Source organism: Puma concolor, chromosome A3 (assembly GCF_028749965.1).
Source record: "Puma concolor isolate L17-30 chromosome A3, mPumCon1.1.hap2, whole genome shotgun sequence".
Lineage (NCBI taxonomy): Eukaryota > Metazoa > Chordata > Mammalia > Carnivora > Felidae > Puma > Puma concolor.
The window spans coordinates 61,701,022-61,715,213 of record NC_141669.1 but is presented as its reverse complement, the minus strand read 5'-3'; the positions used below and the strand labels follow the sequence as shown (position 1 = coordinate 61,715,213).

Sequence of the window (14,192 nt, the reverse complement as noted above, 5' to 3'; positions counted from 1 at the left end):
TGGTATATTAAATATATATACTTTTTATCCTTTGAAACTCCAATAAATTGAATTTTAAAATTTTTACTAATTATTGGACAGGGGGGGGAAAAGGGAAGAGATAATATCAACCAAGTTTGTAAGTTGAAAAACAAATGAAGTGGTAACTAGCAAGACCCCAAAAAGATAAATATCAAACCAGAGATAGGCTTATAACCTGTCATTTGATTTATACTGGTTTAACACAGAAATAAGATCAACACCTGACAAAGACTAGGAAAGGGGGGAGGGGAAAACAGAGAGGGAGAAGGAGGGAGAGAAAGAGAAAAAGAAAAAGAGAGGGGAAGAAGAAAAGGAAAAGAAAATCAAGTCTGTGACCTATGAGACATTAATAGTCTAGGATATATTTAATTAGAGGCCCAGAAGTTAGGCTGAGGGCAAAGGAAAAAGAAAAAAAATATTTGAAAAATACATATAATTGCTAACCTTTTTCAAATTCGGTAAATATTATAGACCCAAAGACCTAAGAAGTTAAACTTACCCAAACTACATAAACACAAAGAAACAAGAAGGCACGTTAAAATCAATCCCCTGAAAACCAATGTCAAAAAAAATTCTTGGGCTGTCTGACTGGCTCAGTCAGGAGATCAAGCAACTCTTGATCTTAGGGTCTTGAGTTCAAGTTTCACCTTGGGAGTACAGCTTACTTTAAAAAAATTTTTAAAACCAAAACAACAGCAAAAATATTCTTTAAAATCAACCACAGTTACAAAGACATACCGTACACAAAGGATGACAGAAAAAAAAAAGACTTTCAATCAGAAACTCTGCAAGCCAAATGACACTGGGTAGCCCCTTAAGAAGTCCTGGAAAGAAAACACTTCCTGACCTAAAATTCTATGTCCAGTGAAAATATCCTTCAAAAGAGAAGGCAAAATGAACTTAACAAAAGCTTGAGAAAATATACCACCAAAAGACTTGGAAGTACAAACATTTTTAAAGGAAGTTTATTAGAAGAAAGAAAATAAAGAGAAAGAAATCAAATGGAAATTTTGATCTATATATGGGAATGAGGAGTGCCAAAATGGTAAATATATGATAAAAAAGAGAAAAGATGACATGAAACTAATAAAAAATAACCAGATAATTTGCTAAACATTCTATTTAAAATGCAGAAACAGGAGTCTGGATTTTTAAAGATTCAACGATTAAAAACAAATAGCCTCAAAAAGATACGTTAACCATGAAAATGGGAGTACTCAAGGAACAAAAACGAGATGTTAGATACTAAAAACATGACAGCAAAAAATGAAAAACTCAAAAGAAGGTTGAGCAAAATAAAGCTGAAACATCTCACCGGAAGTTCAGTTAAAGTCAAAGAAATGAAACATGAAAAAAGTAAATTTGGAATAGTCCAAGAGATGCAACATGTAGATAATAAAGAATTTCTAGAAAGAGAAATTATTAAATAGTGGACAGGAAAAACAATAAACTAATTCAAGAAAATTTCCCCAAATTAAAAGATACAAGTTGCCAAACTAAAAACTAAAGTACCCATCACATTAGTTGAAAACAGACCAAATACTCAGACCGGGTATTACAAAATTTGAGAACAAGGAGAAGACTAATTAAACCCTACAAAAGAAGAAGAAAACAGAATATATTAAAAATGTTGGAAAGCAAATGGCTTCTGGAACAGCAGCAACAGAAGAAATGCAATGCAGCAATACCTCTAAAATTCTGAAACAAAACTATTTCCAATCTAGACTTGTGTACCCAGCCAAATTACCATTTAAGTATAAAAACATGAAAATTTTTGATTATTCAAAGAATCAAAACTTTACACCATCCAATCTCTCGAGAAGCTACTGAACAATTGCATTGTATTCCAGAAAGAAAAAAAAAAGTGAACCAATAAAAAAGGTATAGGATATCAAAAAAAGGATATCCAACATAAGACAGAGGCAAAGAGAAAAACCAAGAGGATGATAAAATGTATCATACTGCTATGTATCAGATTTGGAGACTAAAAGTAGGATCAGTGATAATACAGAAATGCATTACTGAGGGGCCATCATGACCAAAATTCCTGTTACCTGCATGATATCTTCCCTGTGGAAGGAATGGCAAGTGGACTTGACCTGGATTCTTATCTGTACCTGAACTACCTTCACCATATGGTGGTGAGGTGTCTACTCTCATCTCCATGTCCTTTTATCTGAATCAGGAGAAAACATTCTTATCTCATGGAAGAAATTGTTAGTCTATTCCTGAGAGCTGTAGTAGGTCATGAAGAGATTAGAAAAAGTAATAAACACCCAATATATTTCTGTTATGTATTCCACTGTCTTGCCAACATTATACAGCACAATGGTGTATACAGCACAAGACCTATACTTGAGAACTTTCCCATTGACATCCTCAGATGAAACTTTATAAACCCTTAAGTTAAAATAAACACTCTCTTTAGCTTGTTTCTTTCTGTGATCCTCTAATAACAACTGCATTCCCCTTTTCCTTTATCAAATTTGTGCTTAGAATTTTCACAAAACTAAACACATTTTTTAGGAATATATACATTAGAGGTAAAACTACAAAGAACACACAAAAAAACAATAAACTAAAAAGTCAAGACATCATTAAAGAGAAGTAGAAAAGAGGATATTAAAGAGAGATACACAAGTAGCTTCTAATAATGTTCCAGGTCTTAATCTGGATGGTATGTACATGGACACATTTCATTTTATTATTACTAGTTTCATATTCTCTTTATGTAAAATATATTTCAACAACTAAAGAAAATACCTTTGACCGGAAAATCCCATAACTAGGTATTTACCCCAATGTACATTAGATGAGATAGGTGTGGGGATATTCTCTGTGGCCATGCTTGTAAATGGCAAAAAAAAAAAATGCAAACAACCTAAATGTCCATTAACAGAGGATTAGTAAAACATATCACGGCACCACCATATAATAGGATATGTAGATTTAATGAGTGACTTTCCACATGCAGTATAAATAGAATGCTACCATTTGTGTTTTAAGTACATGAATATTCTTACATTAAATCTTGGTATATCTTAAAGGGTATGTAAGAAAACAACAACAGCATTTGCCTCAGAAGCAGGGAAATGGATGGTTTAGAGATAGGGGTAGGAGGGACACTTTTCAACAACTCTTCTATGGTACCAAGAATATTTATTAATTAATCAAGAACAAAATTAAAGATCTGATACTTGAGAAGACACTTGTGGTTCCATCTTAAGCATGATCCACCTTACTAAAAGATGCCAAAGAATTACTGCACATAGGCAGGTTGAAAATCCTTAAGCTTTTAAACTTTAAGATTTTTTTTTCTAAATATATACTTAGCCTATTACATTTTACTTAAAATTTAAAGATCTGATATTATAACAGCTTCCTTTCATGGTTGTTCCTCTGATTAACTCATATTTTATGTACTATGGAAAAACACTAAAAATGCACCAGTGGTAACAATAAAGGAGGAATGGAATATACCTTTCAGGCCTATATGAAAAATTTAATATGATACTCTTTTGGAGGGAAGTGGAGATGTACAGGTGGGATTTAAGGGTGTATTATTTTCATATGCTCTGGGGAAAAAAGGGAAACAAATATATCAAAATAGCAAAGAAAATTTATTGGGTACAACTGGGTACTTAAGTAGTGCAGGGAAACCTAAACTTCTAACTCTCTTATTGTTTATCAAACAACTTCAAAAATAAAATTTTAAGAAAAATGAGGAAAAATGTTTGCAAAAAACATCTGAAGCAACCCTTAATACTTCCCTATGAATCAATGGCATGATACCAAAAGGTATCTAGAACCTTAGATACCAAAGGTTCTAAGTTCATATATAACAGAACCTAGAAAATATGAAAATTTAAACATTGGACTTACCAGGAAACTCTCCCTTTCGACTGCTTTGACCAAACTCCTGAAGCTGAGCTTGTTGATTTATTTGTTCTTTCTGTAAATTTTCATACCAATGAGTTACTTCAGCCCTAAGATCTGCTACCTGGTCACTAGGATACATTTCAATAGTCATCTGAAATATGAGATGCAACCAATTTAAAAATACAACAAAAACAGTTACTTGAGCTGGGAAATGTTATCAATTTTGAAACTAAAATTGTGTAACTACCTTGTCAGGAAGTCCGGCTGGCTGGCATACGACCCTTAGCGGCAGGGACTGTTTGTCACTCAGTGCTTTCAAATGACTACTAATACCAGTGCCTTCAATTTGCCACTGTCTGAGATGATAGGCAAACCTAAAACACACAAAAACCACACATAGGAAGAATATCATTTTAACCCATATTAAATGTTACAGAAGTTGTTAAATATTTCACAAAATGAAAAAGCCCACAAAAGGTTGTAGCATATTCCAATGTACTCTACAGCACTAAGTTTAGATTCATCACACTGAATTAAACTTTAATGCATAAATACAGCTAAGAGTTCCTTTAAAAAATAGTTTCCAAGAAAAATTACTGAGGGGGAAAAAAAAAACCATTGAGAAGATTACTTATTTTTTTTAAAGGGGGGAGTGGAGGGAAGTAGTAGAGGCAGGAGGAATTTAAAGCAACAAACTAATCCACAAAGTGAAATGGCAAGTTTTCATTCCTACATTCAGAAGAGGAAAAAAAAGGATTAGGAAACATTTTTCAGAGACAGAAATGTATCCTAGTAAATATATGTTAACCAGCCTAACAGAATTTGAGTACTGATTCCATGACGGCTAAAATTATAAAATAAAATCACAAAGACTAATCTTTAGGAAGAAAGGCATCTAGCAGGTGACTCACTAAATACTGTCAGTTTTCTAACTGATTTTCAGTCGTTGAAGACAGGATCCAAGATACCTGAATTTAGTTAAGAAAAGAATTACCAATGTCAAAAACTACCCAGCAATTCTAGAATAGGACATAAAGTAAAGGAATAAATGGACTTGATTTCCTAGAAGGTATTCAATGTCCAGCTTTTATGGCTGAGCAAAAGAGTGATCTTAATTTTTTGAGGCCAGATAATTATTTGTTGTGGGCAGGGGGACGTAGGGGAAACAGCTTTCTGCACTATAGGATGTTTAGCAGCATCCTTGGTCTCTATCCACTCACTATAATGCCAACAGTAGTCCCTTCTCCCTTCAGCTGTGGTAATCAAAAATGTCTCCAGACATTATCTAACGTACCCTGGGAAACAAAATCACTATGGCTGAGAACCACGGTTTAAATTATAACCTTTTTTCTTTTTAAAGAAAATCTTTTTTAAAAGACAGTTTTATTTACTCTCTTAATATAAGGAACACATAAACACAATAATTACTTTATACTGTAGTTCTATAAATGTTAGGCAATTTTAAATCAGAACTAAGCACATTAAGCACTTGAAATTGTACAGTGATACTACACAAAGATGTGCATAAAAATACCTGACATTTTTACATTAGATCTTAGTTTTTTGAATATTCGTTTCCTACTTTCTCTACTTGGCACCCAAAAAATAAGTATTTATGTAAGTTATTTAATACCAACATTAACTTCTAGAGTGAAACATGAACAAATATAAAGATTTCTATCGAAGGATACTACAATCATTTTTCATGAGTTAGAAAAAAATTGTATATCTGAGAAGGGATTTTTGAACTGAAATTCATTCAACTTATAAAAAGCACCATTGAAATTTAATTTACTTTTAAAGACTTTTAAAATAAATACTTATTCGAAAAACACAGGTAACACTGTGTGAAGACTAAGGGTTTGAACCAATAGGCCCTTTTTGGTTTGTGGTTTGTAGACTCTGCAGCAAAAAAGGATATTTTGGAAGAATATATATCATCTCATTAACAGTAACTATCTCCAATAGGAAGAGATAGATTACAATGACTTTAATTTTCTGTAGTATTCCCTTAGTAAAATATCTGAATTTATTATAAATAGTATGTATTAATTTTTTAATGAATTTGAATAAGACACATCACCACATTTGCTTACTTATTTTTATTTTTACAGTGGTAAAAGTTACAAGGCACTGTGATGTTTCTGTTCAAAAAAACTCTAGAGTTCCCTTACACATTCTTTAAAAACACAAGGAATTACTTAAGTATAATTCCCACAAATTGCAATCATAATCAAAATAAAGAATTTTGCAATGCCCAAATATACGAAATCATGAAGCCATGTTATTTATAAGGAATGTGTAGAATATCTTTTATTCAATATTTCCTGATATTTTAAGTAGAATCTCAATAAATATCAATTGTAAAATTCATTATCAAACTAACCTCTGAAGTTGAGAGATTAATTTTAACAATTTTTTCCAACACAGTTCTTTGTATTTTTACATTTACTCATGATTTTTAACAAACAGAATTTCTTAATTAAAACTATCTACTCACCTTTCATTTCAGTCGATATATTCATAAATGTTAATTTGCTTTATTTCTGTATTACACAGGGTATGTCTAAATTAATTATACAGATATTCATTAACACAGAATTTTTTGATCATGTTTCCATGGTAAATGGAAATTCAAAATTAAAATACTGTCTCCTAGTCCAGGAAGAAAAAAAAACAGCAAATGAAACAAATGACTCAACTTGATTCAACTATGAGAGATTATTTGATGTTCTTGGTGAGGGTTTTAGAAACGTTTTTTGGTGGTGGTGTTCTGCCTTTCAATCATAGTAATACTTTCTTAGAGGTGGAATTCTTTCTAGAGATTCTTATTCATGCATATCTTCTCAGTGTTTAAGAATTTTTAAAGCTCCACAATATTTACTGGGAACCTATATTGCCTATTTCATGGCAAAGTGGTACATATCATGAATAAAAATACCTCTATTACTAACCCTTCACCTGTGGTAAGTTAAGCTTTCTACCTGCCCCAACAAAACCTTTAATTTAAAGAATACTTTTGTACATGTCAGCAATAAAAAAAAAAAAGCCTGAAATTCACTGTTAATAATGTGGTATAAAAAAAATTACCTTCTCCTAAATGCTTCCAGATGTGTCTTCAGCATAAGGAGTCCTCTTTCTATAACAGTGAGACTTGAGTGTGATTCCTGTTCAAGACTGCTAGAAGCTATCATAAGACTCTCCATACACTTACTAATAAATTCTTGCTCCTTCTCCAAACCCGTTTTACCTGAAAATCAAATGTTTAGCTATGTTAAAAAAACTAAACAAAAAATAGCCAAACAAAAGATTCTCACATAAAAATCCTCACAGACAGTATTTCAAATCACTCACCATTAATATAATAGGAGTTAATATACTGGATAGCTGCTCGACTGACATCACCAGACTGTGCTCTTAGAGCAATGCCCCAAAATTGGTCCATACCACAAAGCTAAGAAAGAAAATATAATGACATTTATAAATTTTATCACTTGCCAAACAACGTAAATGATTAGAAGACTGAAATAACAAGTCTTAAAGTCACACATTATCAAAGACCTTTAATAACCTATACAGTACTCAGAGGCAATTCCTATTACAGAGTTACTAAATAATAAAAATTATGATAAGAGCCTTGGAAGTTTCCTCAACTACTGAAATATATCTCTATTGGTTCTAAAACTACTTATTTATTTTTTTTATTTTTTTTTTTTAATTTTTTTTTTTTCAACGTTTTTTATTTATTTTTGGGACAGAGAGAGACAGAGCATGAACGGGGGAGGGGCAGAGAGAGAGGGAGACACAGAATCGGAAACAGGCTCCAGGCTCCGAGCCATCAGCCCAGAGCCTGACGCGGGGCTCGAACTCACGGACCGCAAGATCGTGACCTGGCTGAAGTCGGACGCTTAACCGACTGCGCCACCCAGGCGCCCCTAAAACTACTTATTTATAAAGCAGTTAACTCTGTGTGTGTGGAGGGGGCATAATGTTTCACTCAAAAGTTGTGACTATGTAGAGGGAAAAACTCAAATCCCCACAACATGCTATAGGTGAATAAAAACAAAACACACATAATTAGCAGAAAAAAGTTTCAATGCTTTCATCCAACTTACTGTGACAAAGCCACTGCTTGAAGATATTCACAGAAAAATTTTAAAAATATGCTAACCCCAAATGTCACTTAAATTTATGATGTTAAGTATGAGATGACAAAGAGAGTGTTTTCACTGAAAACAGAAAAGGTGGAATCAAAATTCTCAAAAGTTGGGCAGGCTGAAGCAAGGTACCCTTCTGATAGGTAACTGAACAGCCTCAGCATTCATATCATCACTTAAAAAGCAGTATTACCTCAAAATTAGAATATGAATACTTAGGTAAAACAGATCTGTCTGGTTGCCTGAAATTACCAAGTTGAAATGTATAAAAGTAAGAATTAAGACCAAAATATTAAAAAAAAAAAAAAATACTATTCAAACAAAGAAAAAAGGTAAGAAGATCCTATGAAAGCATTGCACATCCAATTAAAATTATTCTTTACCACACAGGTTAACATCAGTTTTCCCCGTCTTTATAAACACAGCCTCAATTTCTAATGAAAATTCATGAAAAATGAGAGTAGATACTCTCAATCAAAGCTAGCATTAATAAACTGGAACGTCCAATGAAGACTTCAAATAATTAGTCTGTATTAGAAGAATCTAAGAATTAATGCATTCAAGAAAACCCAGAAGCCACCCAATGAGGCAAACAGAACAGTAAGCCAGAAATAAGTCTAGCAATTCATGAGCATTCATGAAAGGATGGTCATGCCTCATGGTCAGAGATGATTTAAGGTAGATTCTATTCCATAGTGCTGTCCAAGAGCAAGTAAAAGCCTGGCAACAACAAATGGCATAAAAATCAGATTTTAGACAAATCAACCTTCAAACTGACAAAACTACTTGATTATATTATCTAGGAGCTTTTAGAGGACTAAAAGAACACTCAGATTGCCTCTTCTGCTCTAAGGAATGTGTAATAAGTTATCATTAAGCACAACCAGGGTTACCTTTGATAACAAAAAAGTCACCAAATCTGGGGCACCTGGGTGGCTCAGTCAGTCAGTTAAGCGTCCAACTCTTGGGTTTTGGCTCCAGTCATGATCTCACGGTTGGTGACTTGGAGCCCCACATCAGGCTCTGCGCTGACAGCTAGAGCCTGCTTGGGTTCTCTCTCTCCCTCACTCTCTGCCCCTCCCCTGCTTGTGCTCTGTCTCACTCTCACTCTCTCAAAATAAATAAACATGAAAAGAAATTGTTAAAAAAAAAAAAATCACCATATCTGCTTTATAAAGCTTTTTAAAACCAAAAGATAAAGCTTTTTAAAACCTAAGAATAACAGTCTTCATAGTTAGTAAATTCTCTGCTTGGTAGACTACGTAAGATAATTCAGTAATCTACTTTGAGAAATAAAAGAAAAATTCCTTAAGCTGACCTAATAAAATAACAAGTCTAAATCCATACCTCAGAGTTTGAACCACCATCATAGGCACTGGTCGCCAGTCGAGCCAAATTACAGAGATGCTGAAACAGGTTTAACCCAGTCATGCTAATTGTTTCAGGTTTTAGCTGGGGCATCTAAAAAAAAAAATTTTAAGCTAGTTTAGTGTGATGATTAATGCATTTTATTGAATTTAGATTAACAAATTTAACAAAGTTAATTTTATTGAAACCACTGAAGAAGAAAATGTATCCGCTCAAATTTTTAGTGCTGATTTAAAAAATTAAAATAGATACTAATTTAATGAAAATTTTATTCAGGTCATAATTGAAACCTAATATCTGTTTCAATTTTTAAGATATATCTACAACTAGCTCCAAATCAGAGGGCATGAATAAAACATTTTATCACTTATTGTGTACCTATCCTATATACATTCATTAGATGTGTACCTACATGTACAGTTTGTGTATAGGTCAGGGATTGAAATGAAGATACCCAAAGGTCATGTGTAGCTTTGTAGTAGATCTATTAAGTGATTTAGTTTATACGTACCAAAACTCATTCATATATATTCAATTCTACCACAGAAGTAATGTGAGATTCTGCAGTCTATGTAATCTCAAAAATAAATATAAAATAAAGTCTAGTGCTTTATTATCATCAATGTTTCAAAATTAAGATGGAAATTCATTACCTGAAACAACTGGCATCTGATAAAAAAGAACAAAAACTGGATAGAAAAATATCTTTAATAACGTAACATGACAGTGCTTCCTAAAAATGACTTTCTAGGAATCTACAAAAAATCTGGAGATTGGCTTGTATCTCCCATAGGACTGGCTAAAACCACAGCCATTTAACTAAGGAAGATTCAGAGAATACAGCTCTTACTCATATTCATATCAATATAAAGACTATAGAGGATAAAATTAAAGTAAAACCTAAGTGGCAAAATTATGTAAGGACTGCTGAAAAACAGTACATGTCTATTTTAAAAATTTGTGTCACAAGAGGAAAAAATGAACATTACAGAATTTGTATTTCAAGAGATAAAAAGGAAATGTGGAAAAAGAACATAAACAATAAAACTGTCAAGAAATAAAATTACCTTCTCCAGGAAAAGATGTTTGTAGGTTTCCATTCCCATGGCATGTTGATCTTTACTTCGAACTTGATTTAAAAACCAATGAAGTGCATCATCATAACACTCAGAATCTTCTACTAAACAATGCCATAAAATGTCGACTTGCTCTAAACTTAACCCTAGATAAAAATTACAAATTTTGAATCATGGTACATACAATGTTTTAGTACTAATTCAATGTACTAGAAGCACCACTATATGCAAAAATATCAAGGAGATATTTTATAGCATTTTATAAAAATTATCTTACAAGAGATTTCACACAATTTATGCTTTCAAAAGGCAAAATGTAAGTAATACGGACATACCACTGTATTACAATAAACATGATTAAGGTGAGGTAATCCTCAAAGTTGAGGAGTCAGTTCTAAGGTTTAAGGGTTAACAGTGCACACACATCACGTTTAAAGATCATTCTGTGCACACAGAGGAGAAACAATAAATATCAATGAGCATTATTTTTGGAAACGATGGGGAAAAAAAGGATCTGTATGATGAATAAAGCAAAATGTAATTGACTGCCTAAAAAAGAAAACAGCAACATGTCAGGGTATTCAATTAGCTGGGAAGCCAATGTAATGAAATGAAATCTGTGTGGTACTTTGACCCAAGTATTAAATGATTCCAAAGTCTGGCAGGAAGAAGGCAAAAGAAAGGCTCAGAACCAAAAAGAAGGTATTATAAGCAATCACAAATATGAATGTGGATAAAGGAGAAAATCTGAAAGGGTAGAATAAAAGCATCACAGGGATTTTTAAAGTATATCATAAAGGGTCCAAAGCCTGGGTTGCTCCCGAATCAGAAAGGATGGGAAAATACGGTACAATCATAAGAAACCTCTTTCTTGGGAAAAGTAGATGAGATCCAGAATAGAAAAAAAGGCTTCAGAAAATATTTACCTAGTAGCAGTATCAGTCTACAGAATCTGATCAGAAAATAGGTATCTATCAGTTTCTCACATAACCATACAGGTTGAAGAATTTATACCCCTGGGAGACAATATTAAAAAATAACAACAAAAAATCCAGAACCAACTTTAGTATCTAATTTAAAATACATTCAATAATTAAGAAGAAAAGAGTTGTAAAAAAAAAAAAAAAACAAAAAAAAAACAAAAAAACAGTATCCAGGTTAATTACAGTAAACTATATGATAAAACAGAAGTGTATTCATAAATGACTGAAATCACCAATTCACATTCAATAGGCAATGCATAAGATTTTACTAAATTTTTTTAAGAAAGTAGATATTGGTATATTAAATCAGTATTCACTCACTGAATATAACTTTGGAATAACTATATCATCCCTGAAAGGAACTGTGCCAATAAGAGAAGAACAATTAATCATATGGGAGAACTGAAGTCTTCGCTTTGATTCTACCTCAACAGTAACTGTTTTAAGACTATACACAAAGAATCTACACCATGCTCCCTGAGATGGGAACAGCAAAATAAATAATTCATTATTCAAATACTGATAAGAGTAGTGAATGGCTTCCAGTGAGAATCTATACTAAATAAACATGAAACTTAAAGGTCATATGAAATTATTTTTGCGGACAGTATCTGTCTTGGTCTGACTTATCCATGTATAAGATTGGTTTTTTATATTTTACATTATTTATTTCTTGTATATCGTCAGTCATAATGGGTATGATAAAAAACCTAACAATATGAAACAAAAGCTTCCTATCAAAAACAGGTGTCTTCATTTTATAATCTTGTGGTTATCATTTTAGTGGCATTTGTTACAAAGAGCTTAACTTGAAGAAATTAAACAGTAAAATAAGCAGTGTATCTCAAGCATAGATGTGGACGTTAAGAGAGCCATAATGACACCTCTCAGCTAGCAAAACACTTTGTAACAGTTTGACTATATTAACCATAGCTAAAGAAAGGGAATGTCCTAACCCAAGTTTGGGTTGGTTTGGGTTGACATGGACACACAGAAAGAATGTGGACGGTGAAAAATAACACAATCTGTCTAGCAAGAGAAAACGAGCTCTGGCCAAAATAAATCAAGCTTCCTCTTCTCTTCTGAGAACATTTAGCATGTGGATTTAGATATGATCCACACCCTGAACTTACCAGGCTAATTTTTAAGATTAATTTTTAATGAAATTGAATTTGAGATTAATCTAAGTAAAAGGAAGGTCTTCTAAATGTCTCTATCACCCATGAAGCCAAGCAAATTTGGGTAAGATTACCTCTAATAATAATACATAGACAGTGGCTGTTTCTAACGAGAGTGAAAGAAGGATTCTACAATTAAAAGAAATAAAAATACAGGTACTCCTAAACACAGTATCTTCTCCTACCCTAAATATCTTGTTCTTGAGATGAGTTGTTTATCCACTGAGAAACTGGCATTTTCAGAGACTGAAGCAAAAATGTGTCAGGGTCACGCTCATATTGCCATACATACTGAGGACATTTGGTATTAAGAATATGAATTAATATTAATTAATCACTACAGAAATCTAAAGGCATGAGCACATTTAACTCGACTCTTCCAAGAGTCAATACAGACCTAAAAACTGATTAAAAGACTGATTAAAAGACTGATTAAAAAGCTTACTGAAATGATCAGGTGATCCCAGAGTTGAAAACACACAAGTCAAGAACTGAAGTCGAACTTGAACTTCGGCACTATGGCTGTACCTATATTTAAAAAGTCATTAAAATAATTAACTGAAAGATCCTACTTCTTAATTATTTTTAAAGATTTAATGGCCCTAATCTTAAATTATACCGAAGAAGTAAAATTCCACTTTTGTATCATAATTATTAAATATTTTAGTTACACTTGACCCTTGAACAACATGGGGTTTCGGGGTGCCAAACCCCATGCAGGTAAAACTCTGTATGTAACTTTTGACTTCCCAAAAACTTAAATGCTAATACCTTACTGGTAATCAGAAGCCTTGCTGGTAACATACACAGTTGATCAACACATAGTTTGTATGTTATATATGTATTATTATATACTATATTCTTACAATAAAATTAGCTAGAAAAAAATGTTACTATGAAAACTGTAAGAGAAAATACACATACAGTACTATATTCATCAAAAAAAATCTGCATGTAAGTGGACACATGCAGTTAAAACCCGTGTTGTTCAAAGGTCAACTGTATATAACTTTGGTTATACAAAAAAAAGTCATAAAGCCAAATGGTATGTTTGAGATTTATGTTATTTAATAAATTATAAAAATCTGCAAACATTAGAAAACATACTTTTAAATTAGATGAGAAAGTTTGTAAGAATGTAACAGTGGAACAAAAGAAATACGCCATTTTGAAATTATGCAATATGCACATAGATTAGAATATTTAAATAAAAAACTGCATCTCCATCTAAAAATTGCACGTTTCATTATCACTGTCCCGCCAGTGATAACACTATATTCCTTAAACAAGAAATGCTTAACGAATATCAGTTCCATAAATCCAGTTCATAAAGAATGCAGCTAATACAAAATTGGCATTTTTGAATGTTACCTCAAATCTAAATGATTATAATTCATGTGCACAAAATCAATGGTTAATGTAAGAATTGGAGGCTTGTTAAGTTGGTGATTTCACATGGTTCTCTGGGAATTCAGTTTGTAAGCATACGCAAAGAAACAGTATTTTAAGAAGCAAATGTTGGTCTGTGAG

General features: G+C 32.5%; 1 protein-coding gene across 5 annotated transcripts in view; it reads right to left on the bottom strand.

Annotated features, from left to right (window-relative positions):
* The window catches only part of USP34 (ubiquitin specific peptidase 34), a 254,684-nt gene that overhangs the window by 102,731 nt on the left and 137,761 nt on the right, over window positions 1-14,192 (bottom strand). For all 5 annotated transcript variants that reach the window (XR_015249197.1, XM_086701030.1, XM_086701029.1 and 2 more), the window contains 7 exons: window positions 13,108-13,190; window positions 10,493-10,647; window positions 9,405-9,518; window positions 7,255-7,354; window positions 6,991-7,150; window positions 4,148-4,274; window positions 3,904-4,051 (listed from right to left, as the gene is read on the bottom strand). Coding sequence is in view for 4 of the 5 variants with exons in the window: in XM_086701030.1 (XP_086557156.1) it covers window positions 3,904-4,051; window positions 4,148-4,274; window positions 6,991-7,150; window positions 7,255-7,354; window positions 9,405-9,518; window positions 10,493-10,647; window positions 13,108-13,190 (887 nt within the window). In the remaining variant the exon portion in view is untranslated. The remainder of the gene's footprint in view (window positions 1-3,903; window positions 4,052-4,147; window positions 4,275-6,990; window positions 7,151-7,254; window positions 7,355-9,404; window positions 9,519-10,492; window positions 10,648-13,107; window positions 13,191-14,192) is intronic.